Raw genomic sequence first — 14,835 nt, 5'->3', positions numbered from 1 at the left:
AAAAAGCTGATGCATTTACGACTGTGGTTAACATGGCTAAACCGCATCAAAAATAAATACAAAAATGTACGGACATCTGATTAGTTTAAGATACTTATGATAAAATCAAGCAAGTGATGTAAATATCAACCTATTGATATGTATTTAATCTGAATTTCCCACCCTAGTAAGTGACCCCCCCCCCCCCCCCCCCCCCCCCCCCCCCCCCCCCGAGGTATAAGTCCCCAGATTTCATCCGACTGTCGCGTTCTTTCTCTGCCCCTGTAGCGTAACTGTTGAGGTTGCACTTCGCAGTTTATATTTGTTTTTAAATGTAAAGAGAATAGTTTTTAATGACAAACACGTGAAAGGAAAGAGCCATAATTTACATCTTCAAATGGGAATCAAGCATTTGTCATTTGGCAGTGAAAAAGGGACATACTTTGAATGTTAAAAGTCTCAAAATAAGTTGCCTGACCATTAAGTTAATCCGACGATTGGGCTCAAGCAAGAAAGACTATCAGGTGCTGATACTTTATTCCTAAACCAATCTAACAAATGGTAAAAAGCTGAAAATACAAAATAAATACAATTTTACAATGTGTTGAATTAATGTTATTAAGTATGAATGTCAAATGTAGACAATGGCACAGTCCATAGAACGCGAAATAAGTCTGCAGTAATAAAGGAGAAGTTTCCAGTATATCACGGATAGAGAGTTCAAATATGTGAAAAACGATTTGAAGGCATCGAATACTAAGTTATAAATGTAACTCACTCTGTGGTTAGCCACGAATTGTGTCCTAGATGGAGTTTGTACTTCTCCAGTTCTGGAATGACCTTGTGATGTTCAATTCGAGATACGTATAAGAAAGGGAACGGTAGCGATGATACGATGTTTTAACGTTCTTACAAGTTCTTATAAGGTTTAAAGATGAATAATCCTGCTAGACCGGTATCACTATTCCATAAAATAATTGCATATGGATATAAGATCTAGATAAATGAATAAATCCCAACATAAATTGAATATATGTACAGAAGTAATGTCCACTATTGGTCGTGTGAGAAATACCAGGTCTCAACTTTTACGACTTTTCAACATAAAGTTTCCAGAATAGATTAATTCCACGGGAAACTTGGTTCGGCACAGTTTCTTGTCTCCAATGAGATCGCTGTGATCTGTAGAATGTTCCATAATTGCGATTGCGATAGTAGGAACTGTTTTCTCCAACGTTGTTAGACGGCGACGACGGTTGAAGGTAGTCCTCTGGTAGGTATGACGAGAGCTAATACTTGGTCCTCGTTCGATTTGGCGAAATGTTACATCTTTTTGAGTATCAGAAAAAATTGAGCGTTTCGTCCTAACGTTCCATTCTGCTGATCTTGTCGCTCTATCTGTGACATATGGCAAAATCAAAGGTACTTTATTTAAATCATTTGCACCACGTGACTTTGTCCCTTTTGATCAAATTACTTCCCTTACCTTAAGATTGAAAATATAATTTATTATAGATTTGCGGAAAATCCAGTCCTTTTCCGTCATGTATCTAAAACTAATGTATCTTTAAAAAATTCCTTTGGCGGATATTTACAAAAATGCTGTGTAATTCTAAGGGAAAATGCTTAAAATTTGACTTTTTACGAAATTGGAAGGTTGAAATCATCATGTTTTAAAAAGAATTTGGCCGAAAACTTAAGAAAGCAGGTAAGTTAAAAGTTATTTAACTTTAAAATTCAACCTACAAGGTGTTTCCCTATATGCAAACAAATCATGAACAATATCTTCTTGCATGTGTATTTCTGTTTTGAATCTTGCTATTTTACGATTTTACGTCATTTTATTTTATCTTATATAGCAATTACACAATGGTTACGCTTCCGATTTTTAAACTAAAAAGGCCGAAAGATTTCGGGGGTAGACAATGTCGATTTGTACAGAAGCCTAAAAACATGTACAATTCATCATATGCGAACAAATTGTTCATTCGACATAGGTATTTGCATATTTACATTTTTATTAAAAGGGCTTATATAATCCTATTGTAATGGCTGCCGTCATGATAAGGCAAAATGGCCGCTATGCAAATTAGCAAATTACCCCAAATTTTGCCATATGAAGTGGCGACCACTATGTTTGATTTCGTCGTAGTAATGTCCAACAAAGGGTGTTGCTTTTTGATGAGGTTCAGATAAGACCACTGTTCCTTTTCACTAATATCTAAGTCAGACTTGGCGATACTTCTTCCTACTCGGAGTAGACGTTGATCGTTCACAGGCAGATTGAGATTGGCAATCGGTCCTTCTTTCGGAATAGATTTGTGAATGCGACTGATTTCCTCTCCATGAACTTCAGGTCTTGTTGATTTCGGAATGAAATTTTCTTTATCCATAGAATTTTCTATAGAAGTCACATATATTTTGCTTTTAGTGACACGAGTGCTGTCCCGTTAGGAAAATTCCTGAGTTTACCAGATTTGGTACTAGATCCAGTACACTCAAGGAAGTGTATGGAATGCGTTTTTGCAACCTTCACATCCGAATATATGTTTTGGCAGTTTTCTTCACCAACGATTAGATTTTCGTCTTTGACGGATATTTCCGGTCTTGAGGCGTAGATAATCTGTTCTGGTTTCGTGATTGAAACGTTAGTTATCTTTGTAAAATTGAGAATGGAAATGGGGAATGTGTCAAAGAAACAACAACCCGACCATAGAGCAGACAACAGCCGAAGGCCACCAATGGGTCTTCAATGCAGCGAGAAACTCCCGCACCCGGACCTCTGTAGGCCTCTTGTTGGGTTGTTGGCATTTGATGCCCTTATGCTATTGGCATGTTTAGCAGAGTCTGGTCCAAGCCATTTAATAAGTTGGTCTATCTGTTCCGAGTCTGAAACTTGTAATTCGTCTATGACGTTTTTAAAGCTGGCTTTCCATGTATGAAAGGATTCTGCCCGGTCGTTAAAGCTTGTTAGCCGAGAGAACAGGAGGTCCTTGCGTACGAGAAATCTGGTTATCTCCGACGTAGGATTGATTTGTTGATGGTGTGCAGAAGGGGTCTCTTCTATAACACCTTGTTTGTGGTGTGACATGGATCTTTGCTGAAACGCCCTGTTTTCCTATGCTAGTTACTGTTCCCTGATATGGGAATACATTAACTTCTGGTGACTTAGCATGTGTAGGTAAGACAGCAGGTGTCTTTGACGGCAAGTTCAATGCCACGGATGGTACGAACTCAGGTGCTTCATGACTTAGCTCTATCTTAATAGGAATTTGTTTTGTCTTTTGAGGTCCTGTTACTTCCGGTACAGCAGTTGGTACAGGATGTTTATTGAAGAAATCTTGCACATGCTGGAGAGGGTCTTCCGTTTCGTCAGGTAGATCGCTAAATGCTTGGCTGTCGTCGTATTCCAGAATACGAGACTCTGCTCCGCGGCTGCAGCTTCTCTCTGTGCTTCAAGAAGGTTCAAATTGGCCTTTAGTTCAGCCTTTTCCCGGCTTACACGCGCAGCCTCTTGTTCTAGTTGAGTTTTTCTGCATATGGCCTCTTGTTCTAGTTAAGCTTTCCTTTGTGCAGCCTCTTGTTCCATTTGAACTTTTTTATGTAAGGCTTCTTGTTCTTCTTGGATGGCTTGTTGGTCCATTTCGGCTTTAATTTCAGTTTGTCTGATTAGAGCCTGTTCCTCTAATAATGCCCCCTGTTTAATTATTAAGGCATGTTTTTCGGCAAAGGCTATTTTTGACTTAGCAGCCTCTGCTTTTGCACGCTTCCTCCGTGCCAGGCTAGACATATCGGAGACGTTGGAGCTTCCGCTATGCGAGGATTTCTTAGCCTTTAATGTTTTTGTTTTGGTGGATTTAGCCTTTGTCAGAGCGAGACGATGCTCGTGTAGGGTTTCCATAGCCAGGTCCACTTTAGACAGTCGAATTTCTGATGACTGATTACAAGTGTCTATGTTCTTAAGAATTTCCGGCGTTCTGGTCTTCTTCAAAAAGTGCAGGTACTCATCTATGCGCTTGCGATAATGAGTACAGGCTTGTAAGATTTTGTCCTCTGCCGTAAGCAGTTGTTGGAGCTCGTTTGGAGGAGTGGTCATTTCCAATAACTGGAATTCCAAACCTGACCTCTAGCTCATGACAGAACTTGTCACGCTTCTCTGCGAATGCTTCGTGTCATTTTTCGATGAGATCGCCTAGTCTCGGGATTTTCATCTAAATGTGTAGTATTAGATGGATTTTCTATTAGTTCTTCAGAAACATCTCCCTCTGGGGGCTGAACCTCGTCTTGCTGTTACGCGTGACTGGGATCCATGATGGCTGAACGTTGTTGGTTTGCTGCCTAGTACACACAAGTTGTGTTGTGCACTGTCAGTATAACAGTTAGTACGTTGCTACGTTGTCGTTCCCTGTCTGGATATGTAAAGACAGGTTGTCGTCAATTTACTGTACGTCGAGGGATGACGCGTTCTTGCAGCGCTCAACAGGCAGGTTGTGGCTGTAGAATTGTCGTGGAGTGGCGTTATCTGTGAGACACAACAGGCAAGTTGTAGACTTTTTACTGTAATGGCCTGAACATTAAGTTTAACCGACGATTGGGCTCAAGCAAGTAAGACTATCAGGTGCTGATACTTTATTCCTAAACCAATCTAACAAATGGTAAAAAGCTGAAAATACAAAATAAAAACAATTTTATAATGTGTTGAATTAATGTTATTATGTATAAATGTCAAATATAGACAATGGGCATTGCACAGTCCATAGAACGCGCAATAAGTCTGCAGTTATAAAGGAGAAGTTTCCAGTATATCACGGATAAAGAGTTGAAATATGTGAAAAACGATTTGAAGGCATCGAATACAAAGTTATAAATGTAACTCGCTCTGTGGTAAGCCACGAACTGTGTCCTAGATGACGTTTGTACTTCTCCAGTTCTGGAATGACCTTGCAATGTTCAATTCGAGATACGTGTCAGAAAGGGAAAGGTAGCGATGATACGATGTTTTAACGTTCTTACAAGTTCTTATAACGTTAAAAGATGAATAATCCTAGACTGGAACACATAAACAGATTAAGAATATAATCAAACGAACTATATAATTGAGGTACGGAGTAACAAAATAGATTTAGGAATAAAGTATCAGCACCTGATAGTCTTTCCTGCTTGAGCCCAATCGTCGGTTAAACTTAATGGTCAGGCCATTACATGGCGACGGGTGCCACATGTGGAACAGGATCTGCTTACCCTTCCGGAGCACCTGAGATCACCCCCAGTTTGTGGTGGGGTTCGTGTTGCTTAGTCTTTAGATTTCTATGTTGTGTCTTCTGTACTATTATTTGTCTGTTTGTCTTTTTATTTTTAGCCATGGCGTTGTCAGTTTATTTTCAATCTAAGAGTTTGACTGTCCCTCTGGTATCTTTCGTCCCTCTTTGTTATAAATTTCCATTGTTAACAAGATGGGACTGTCGCAAGAAGTGTGGAACACCTATAAACAGATAATAGCAAAAAACGAGAGTAAGATTTCAACACGATCCAAACCTTAACAGAAGAAGATGAGCCACGACTAAGAAGTATGAAAATCAGATGGAACTGTCAATCAATCTCAAATTGTTCAAGTTTGCTGAGTAAAACCGTAAAGAAGCAATATGAATATTGGGTTAACTAACATTAAAACAGGACAGGCTCCTAAAGGATTTGAATATAACAAATATATAATTTTCTGTAGAAACCATGCAAATGTACCCAAGGTCACCATGCAGACCAGTCAGCCTAACCAGTTTTATATTGAGTCCACAGGAGAAAACCAAGGATAAACTACATTCTACATCCAAGTGCAATGACTTCCCTTTTATATGAGAAAAAATCAACAAAAGGGGATTTACACTGACAATTGTAATAGATTTAGAAAAAAACAATTGATAATGAGATGATTGTAAGTACAATTGTGCTATCTAGATTTCAGTTGAAGGACAAAAGTTTGGTTCAGAGACCAAACGATAGAATGGAAAAGATATCTCTAATAGGAAAACACGTGTTGGTTTATTTACGTTGTCTTTTATTCTATTTTCATGACTTTTTGAATGAAAGAATGTTTTATAAATGATTAATACAAACGGAAATAATAATTTTTCCCAGCGATTTTATAAGTGTTCTAAGAGATGATGGTTTTATCTGTTTTCTTCGTCTTATAATTGTGTTATAATGTTCTTTGAATTTTTTTGGTTTTTACAGCCCTACGGCCTAGTGTTTCCTTATGTTGTTTAACTAAATCCGCAACCCCCCCCCCCCCCCCCCCCCCCCCCCCTCAAAATAAAATCTATGTTTCGCTAGATCTAAGTCTTAAAAAGCGTCTGGAGGATAACCTACGGACTAACGTTTTTGCTGTTCGCTTACATATGTTATTCGAGTTATCTGATACACTAACAAAAAATGCAAACAAATGTTTTCTTTATATAAATAATTGTCTTCTCTTTATCAGCCCTGGGCTACTTGAAGAAAGCAAAAAGAGGACAAGAAAGTGAAGAGATAGATAAAATGTCTCACAACAACAACACGGTTATCCCAATGATGGTCTCCCTTGATCAGAGTACAGGTCAGTCAATGCAAGAACCCGACAGATTTCATGTTGAAGGAAATAATAGTAATGCAAAGTTAGAGGACCAGATGAGAATACATTGTGGAGATATATCTTATAAAGGGATAAGAACATGTAATGTATTAAAGACACACTCAAGAATACAAATCGGACATGTTGAAGATAAACCTTACAAATGTGATGTCTGTGGTAAGGGGTTCGGTCACAACAATGCTTATCATATACATGTGAGATCACATACGGGTGATAAACCATATACATGTGATGTTTGTGGTAAAGATTTTAGCCACAACAGTTCTTACCAAAGACACATCAGAATACATTCTGGAGAAATACTTTATAAATGTGATGTATGTGGTAAAGGATTTAGACACTTCAGTTCCTTCCAAAGACATATTAGAATACATACCGGAGAAAGATCTTATCAATGTGATGTTTGTGGTAAAGGATTAGGACATTACAGCTCCTTTCAAAGACACATCAGAATACATACGGGAGAAATACCTTACAAATGTGATGTTTGTGGTAAAGGGTTTAGACACTTCAGTTCCTTTCAAAGACACATCAGAATACATACGGGAGAAAAACCTTATCAATGTGATGTTTGTGGTAAAGAGTTTAGTGACAACGGTACTTGTCTTAGACACATGAGAACACATACTGGTGATAGGCCACATAAGTGTGAAGTATGTGGTAAAGAGTTTGGTCTGAACCAGCAATTGCTCACTCACATGAGAATACATACTGGTGATAAACCTTATAAATGTGATGTATGTGGTAAAGCGTTTAGTGACAGCAGTGCATATCAAAGACACACAAGAACACATACTGGCTATAAACCTTATAAATGTGATGTATGTGGTAAAGCATTTAGTGACAGCAGTGGCTATCAAAGACACACAAGAACACATACTGGTGATAAACCTTATAAATGTGATGTATGTGGTAAAACGTTTAGTGACAACAGTACCTATCAAAGACACACAAGAACACATACTGGTGATAAACCTTATAAATGTGATGTATGTGGAAAATGGTTTAGTCAGAGTTCTAGTTTAAAGAAACACATGAAAACACATACTAGTGAAGACTCTAATATATGTGATCAAGGGTTGTGAAGTAGTGATAAATCTTTTGAATATGATGCATGTGCGTAAAGGTATTGTAAGAATCGAGACTTTCAGGAACACATCTAACAACTAACTTTTGAAATACCAAATAAATTTGTACTGTATTAAAACTACGGTTAACACAAGTTTTATTATTGAACCAATTTAGTAAAAGACGCAGGCATGACAGACGTAATTGTGCGGAAATAGTTTTAAAGTTCAGTTGTTATTGTATATCCATCTAGCAGGGTTTATCTTTTCTTGACCTTATTTTGATTGGTCAGAATTAACGTTTTATGGTAAGGTCTATTTCTCAGACAGTAGAAACTAAATGTAAATTATTTTGGTGTATGGAATGATTATAAAATGTACAATGTCTGGCAGGGTTCATCAGGTGTTGACCTCATTGACAATGATAATTGATAATGTAAAGCTTATGTGATATTTGTATTCATACCTCTTAAGGTGGTACCCAACACCTTGACTAATATTAATTTGGCTCGTTTAATTTTCATAAAATTTTGACAAAATGTTTACTTTGACCCTTTGACAAAAATATAAAAATTTCAAAAAATTTGAACCAACCACTTTATCAGAAAAAATTCTTTGGTTATATAGCAGTTTGACAAACACTAATTTTGATCACTGAGAAGCTTAATATTTCCTTAACAATACATCGTAATTAAAACGTTTAGCTGATTTTTACAGAGTTATCTCCCTGTAGTGTTAGGTACCACCTTAAGAACTTTAAAATGATTTCAATCATGGTCAGTAAAGCAGGCGAGACATTGCAGCTTTTATATTCACTCTTATAATGTTTTGTGTTTGTACATGTATACATGTATATTATTTGTGTTTGCAGTAAAAACAGTAAAATGAAATAAAAGTAAACTGATATCTTTGAGTAAAATATTTAAAAAGGAAACCATTCAAAGTTCTTTTATTTCTAAATTACTTACTCTTGAATTTAAATAACTTAAATTAAGAGTATAGAAGAGAGGAGAAAGATACAAAAAGGACATTCAAAATCAAAAGTCGAAAATAAACTGACAATGCCATAGCAGAAAAAAAGACTAAAAGACAAAAACAATACACACAACACAGCATAGAAAAGATAAGACTGAGCAACACAAACTCCACCAAAAACCAGGGAATCTCAGGTGCTCCGGAAGGGTAAGCAGATCCTGTTTCACATCTGGCACCAGTCGTGTTGCTAATGTAAGTACAAACCCGGTGATAAGTCTAATTAGGTAGGTCACATTCGGGGTAAAGAGGACGGGATTGTGGTTACGACAATAGGAACATATTCGTCGTCATCCTTTGCTGCATATCTATCAATTTGACTGATTTTAAGTTTTACTTTTCTGTTCTAGATGATGTGAAGACAGGTAATTGGCGTTTTCCAAAGATATAGATAAAAAGTTGAAAAATGGAGGTTGGTATTGTTCGGAATTTGTTCCTTCCTTTTATTTAAAATATATATCCTGTTTTCACGCTTCGCTTACATGGATCTGACCACACTCAGTTTTACTTTCTGGTGATCATCAACCAATGAAATGTCTATTTTCAAATTTTTGAAGGTGTTTATTATTACGTCAAACCCCGAGAATCCAAAAACCGAAAGTGAAATGAAGTGTTGTCTGTATTCTAATCAGATTGTTGTTCCTTTAAGGATGTTCGCTCCTCTTGTTTTAGAATTTTTGCAAGATATTCGGAATCCTCTGGTTTTATCATTTGTTTATCCATGTAGTGCCATTAAAATTATTTTCCCATTAACCCCCACTTTTCTTTCCAGAATTTGATGACATATAGTTAAAATGTTTTCTTTGAAAATCTTATAAAATCCTTGTTAGTTTTTCATTTTTTTTTTTTTGAAAGAAAAAGGTGCCAATGTTAAATGCATGAAAAATCTAGAGAGAATTATTTCCCGCCAAATTTTCAATGGCTTATATCTCGAAATCAAGCACACGAACCCTCCATTTTTTTCTGCTTTTTTAGTTTCTTTATTTATATACTATCAATTTATAACAGTCTTTTAAAAAGCTTGTTATTTTGAAACAGAGTAGCGAACATCCTTAATTAACATTATATAAGATATGCATTATTAAGTTTAGCGAAAATAATATCTATAAAATATATCATGTAAATGACAAACCTTGTTTTTTGACAACTTTCAATCAATAAAACCTTTGCGGAGAAAGTATTTTATTTCGGAACAAAATGCACAAACGTTTTGAATGACCTTGACATCATACCTTATTAATAAACTCAAATGTAAACATATTAAATAAACTGAAATCTATTTCAGAATCTATATCAATGAAACTGAAATATTTGCATAAATGTATATGATAATGTAAATGTAGTCAACTTTTTCATATACACATTAGGGGGCCTCGGTGGCCAAGTGGTCTAAGTAGTTCTACTACTGTAATCACTAGCCAGTCAACACTGAGGTTGTGAGTTCGAACCCCGCTCGTGCGGGTGCACTGGACTCCAATCTTAATTGACTAGGATTGTCAGTTTTCCTATCGAAGGTCGGTGGTTTCCTCCGGGCACTCCGGCTTCCTCCATCAATAAAAACTGGCCGCCACGAAATAGCCCAAAAGTGGCGCTTAAAAGAGGCGTTAAAACATCAATCAATCATATACACATAAGGAGATAAGGTATGATTGCCCATGTGTCAACTATGCATACATGACCATATTGATTTGTTGTAAGCAACTAGTCATGATTCCTTACTCATGATCATATTTAAAGATATATAACAGAGCAAAAAGCTGACAAGAAATTGAAAACGTTTTTTGTTATTACTGTTTTCTTGGATCGTTAGTTCCAATAAAATGGGTTCTTGCGATGAACATAAATCATATCAGTGATTTGGAACAGAATGTTCGAAATTTGGAATGACATAGACATTTTACCATAAAAAATTAAAAACAATCCAAATGTTTTAAAATTGAAATAGTTGAAAACTCCTTAGAATCTGTATCAATGAAACTGAGAAATAAAATGTCTAGAAACAAAAAATACAGCTGCTTTCATGATTGAATTCCTTGATCCCCATAAAAATCGGTAAATGCAGAACACATAAGATTGCATCCCGGAGGAAAGAATTGTATTAGTAAAGGTTGGAATAGTAATGCAAAGGTAAAATAACACACGAGAACATATGAGGGTGTGTATGGAGTTTAAAGACTTAAGAGTAATGGGCGAAGAACAGAGAATAATGGGATGCGAAAATATTTAGAAAAAGAGAATAATGGACAAAAAATATACAATTAGAGAAAAATGACTTAATAATTAAAAATTAAAGATCCTCATATATGCATGATAATGATGGGGAATAAAATAAAAAATTGTTGTAGTTGTTATGCAAATTGTAGTAAATAATTTGTGTTACAGATGCACATAAGAACACATGCTGGAGATAAACATTGTAGCTGTGAGGAATGTAGTAATATGTTTAGTCAGCTAGATAACTTACGGGAACAGACGAAATCACACACTGGTGAAAAGTTTTATGACTGTGATTTATGTGGCAAAGAGTTTCGTCAGAGATTGCACTTACGGATACACATGAGAACACACACTGGATATAAACCTTATAAATGTGGGATATGTGGTAAAGAGTGTAGTCAAACTAGTAACTTAAACCAACACATGAGAACACACACTCGAGTTAAACCCTATAAATGTGATGTATGTGGTAAAGGTTTCATTCACAGTGAAAAATTACAAACACACATTAGAACGCATACTGATAATAAACGTCATAAATGTGTTTTGTGCAGTAGAGGGTTTAGTCAGAAACAAGACTTAACGAGACATATGAGAACACATGAAGAGAAACCTTACACATGTGATGTGTGTGGTAGAGGGTTTACTCAGAGTCACCATTTCCAGACACACATGAGATTGCATACGGGTGATACACTTCATAATTGTGTTGTATGTGGTAAAAGTTTCAGTAGGAAATATAATATGAGTGCACACATGACAACACACACTGGTGATAAACCTCATAAATGTGAGGTATGTGGAAAAGGATTTAGTCAGAATCAAAGCTTAAAGAGACATATGAAAACGCATACTGGGGATTAACTTCATACTGGTCATTCTGTGAATTTAATTCATTAATGTGTGGTTTGCGGTAAATGTTTAAGTATGAGTTATACAATGCTGACACACACAAGAATGAAAGCTCGTAAATGTGAATTATGTGGAAAAGAATTAGTTCGAATCTAAGCTTAACGAAACATATTTGAACACATACTGGCGATATATGTGGTGAAGAATTTAGACAAAGAACAAAGCTTACAAACACAAATGAGAGCACTGACCATCAAGTACAAAATCCTATAAAAACAAGAGTTATTCTCACTTGTCTCTGTTGATTTGATGTAAGCTGTTATTAAACATCATATATATCAGTTTATATGACAAATCATCTCACCTAAAATAAAACATCTATTGGTGTTATCCCACTAACTTTTAATAGACTCATTTCTGATTTTGCTATCTCGTTGTTTCACATCTTTTGGATCTTTAGTTTTGCAGTTTCACATTATAGCTTGTATGTTTATGAAGATTTATCAATGTTCTAACAACGACTTGAACACTGGTTTTTGTGCTTGTTCTACCGACAAATTTTAATGAAGGATCAATAAATAACCCCATACATGTCATAGGTAAAGTAGTTTCAAAATTTAATGGCCTCCGAAAGGAAAAAAGTAAAACAAACATATCGAACTCCAAGCTTTAAGGTAAATCCAAAAAGGGGAAGTCCAAAAACAAACGTTATCAACCAACGCAACGAGTGGAAAACAACTGTCATATTCCTGACTTTGTACAGGCAATTTCCGAAGAAAATGATGGGTTAAACCTGGTTTTATAGCTAGGTATACCTCCCACTTGTATGACAATTGCTTTTAGTTTCGTTATATTGACAAAATTGGGTGAGGAACTCAAATAGACATAATAGGTTAATGTGACAATAATTGGAATCCAGCAGCCAAAGCTATGTAAACATACATCACAGACCTTCAAAGAAAGATCATCTGCATCCAGATAAGAACAAAAGCCTGGACTCAAATCTGAAATAAATGTTACTGTTCGACGCCATTATTCCGACAACCCATTAGTCCGACAACCCAATATTCCGACAGCCAAATAATCCGACACTTAGAAATAATCATTGCGCAGTATAAGGGTAAAAAAAAATATGTCTGTCTATATTATAACGTACATGTTATTACATATGTATAGAAAAAATTCCATATATATTATATAGGTAGTTCGAATACTTTTATACACTTAATTAGAAATCTTTGTATACGTAACTAAAATTTGTGAATAGAGGTATATTATTCAACTACGCGCCTTTTCGTATATACAGAAATCGTTTAATGTATTAACAGAAGTCAAAAAACGGATATATAGAACTATTTCCGTATGGTTAGACTTCGAATTCCATGTTTGTTATGGTCCGAGATGCCCCTAGCTCGAAATAACCCGCACCTAGAATATCTTATATCTCTACCAAGGCATCGACCATTCGTAGTTTTTTTTTCTAGAGTCCGTTATTCACTATTTTGGGGGGTTTCATTTATGAATCAATTTTTTTTCTCAAAATCACACATTTAAGAAAAAAACATGTCCCCTTCACAAAAGATAAATGGTCGGTGCCTTAAAGTATGTACGAATTTCGGACGATTATAATGATTTAAGCTTATTGGGTGATCTCGGTTAAGATGCTGTACAACGTAACATTGACTGGTTTTTTTTAGAAATCACATGTAGTCCACCAAAGAACATTTCTAAGATTTCCATTAATTGGTCATTGCCATTAAATTTGCATAATTTGGGGATCACTACATACAATTTATTTGAGGAAACAAAATGGGGCTCTGGATCTAGATCTAGATCTACAGCCCTAAAATTTCCAGAGGAAGTAAAAACTACATGTGAGTCATGAATATTGTTTGAAACGTTCACAAAGAAGGGCCTATAAAAAACTACAGAACTCATCAAACTCTTATGTTTTACTTGTGTTTGTATTGTTATTTTCCATCCACATCTTTGGCTTAAATATCTTGTTATTTTACACTCACTTCATCAGGACCCTCGCCCACAAGGGACTATTTGCTATCCCTGCTGTACATGCAATTTTTCGCGTGTATCTTGTTGTCCTTCGACAACTCCATAAGCTTCTCGGGTTTTGTTTTAATCATTTATATTTGTGTTTGAAATGGAACTAGAATCATTGAAAACGGAGTAAATCTTAATCGTTCTTACTCCGTCCTGCCCGCCCTAACTGCATTGTAAAAGTGGCATGTTTTTTTCTAGACTTTAAAATAAGCTCGGGATTTAAATTCGGTACCCCTATATTGAGTGTCATCTCTGTGTCTGATGGTATCGGGTCCGTTCGCCCTAATTACATGTTCGCCCTGGGTCCGTTCGCCCCGAGTCCGTTCGCCCATAGAGTCCATTCGCCCTGGGTCCGTTCGCCCTAATTTTTATAAAAAAAAAATAATATCAATGGTTTAATTTAAAGTTTTGTAATCTTATTCAGATATTTAAATGGTAAATATTAAAAATATTTGTCTCCAAATTCATGAATAAACATTGAAATTAAATAAAAGGTTTTTGTTTTGGATCATTAATCAGGCTAATTGGCTTCATTGTTACATTTGTTTTTATTCAGAATTACTTTTAATGACTGTTGATTGTAAATAAACTCATCATAGATACCAAGATTGAAACTTTGTACGCCAGACACACGTTTCGTCTACAAAAGACTCATCAGTGACGCTCGAATCAAAAAAGTTAATAAGGCCAAATAAAGTACGAAGTTGTAGAGCATTGAGGACCCAAAATACCTAAAGGTTTTGCCAAATACAGCTTAGGTAGAATATTTCTGAGGTGGAAAAGCCTTAGTATTACAAAATTCAAAGTTTTGTAATTTAGAATGCTGATTAGTTATGATTACGATGCCTTTGGTCTCACTGATTGTTGTAGTTATTATTTTTGGTGGATTAATAATGAAATTGTTTTTTTTTAAATAAACAAGTCAGCTTGGAATGAGTTAAAACAATGATGTAAGAATTGTAAGACATTAAAGGGAAATTGTTTTCGTCGCTTAATTGGCTTCTT

The 14,835-nt window shown here is 35.7% G+C and overlaps 1 protein-coding gene across 4 annotated transcripts in view; it reads left to right on the top strand.

The window, feature by feature from the left end:
* LOC127721272 (zinc finger protein 239-like) overlaps positions 1-11,176 on the top strand; it is a 120,769-nt gene extending 109,593 nt beyond the window's left edge. The window contains exons 1-3 of one of the 4 annotated variants that reach the window (XM_052227953.1): positions 6,303-7,593; positions 9,054-9,115; positions 11,086-11,169. In XM_052227953.1, coding sequence (XP_052083913.1) covers positions 6,511-7,593; positions 9,054-9,062 — 1,092 coding nt within the window. In that variant the 5' untranslated portion in view covers positions 6,303-6,510 and the 3' untranslated portion in view covers positions 9,063-9,115; positions 11,086-11,169. Of the gene's footprint in view, positions 1-6,302; positions 7,980-9,053; positions 9,116-11,085 lie in introns of those variants that run through there. The other 3 variants (XM_052227954.1, XM_052227951.1, XR_007991098.1) reach the window with 3 other exon arrangements.
* The last annotated feature ends 3,659 nt before the right edge of the window (positions 11,177-14,835 follow it).

Source organism: Mytilus californianus, unplaced genomic scaffold, assembly GCF_021869535.1.
Source record: "Mytilus californianus isolate M0D057914Y unplaced genomic scaffold, xbMytCali1.0.p SCAF_12, whole genome shotgun sequence".
Taxonomy (NCBI): Eukaryota; Metazoa; Mollusca; class Bivalvia; order Mytilida; family Mytilidae; genus Mytilus; species Mytilus californianus.
This window is presented reverse-complemented; position numbering and strand designations above follow the sequence as displayed.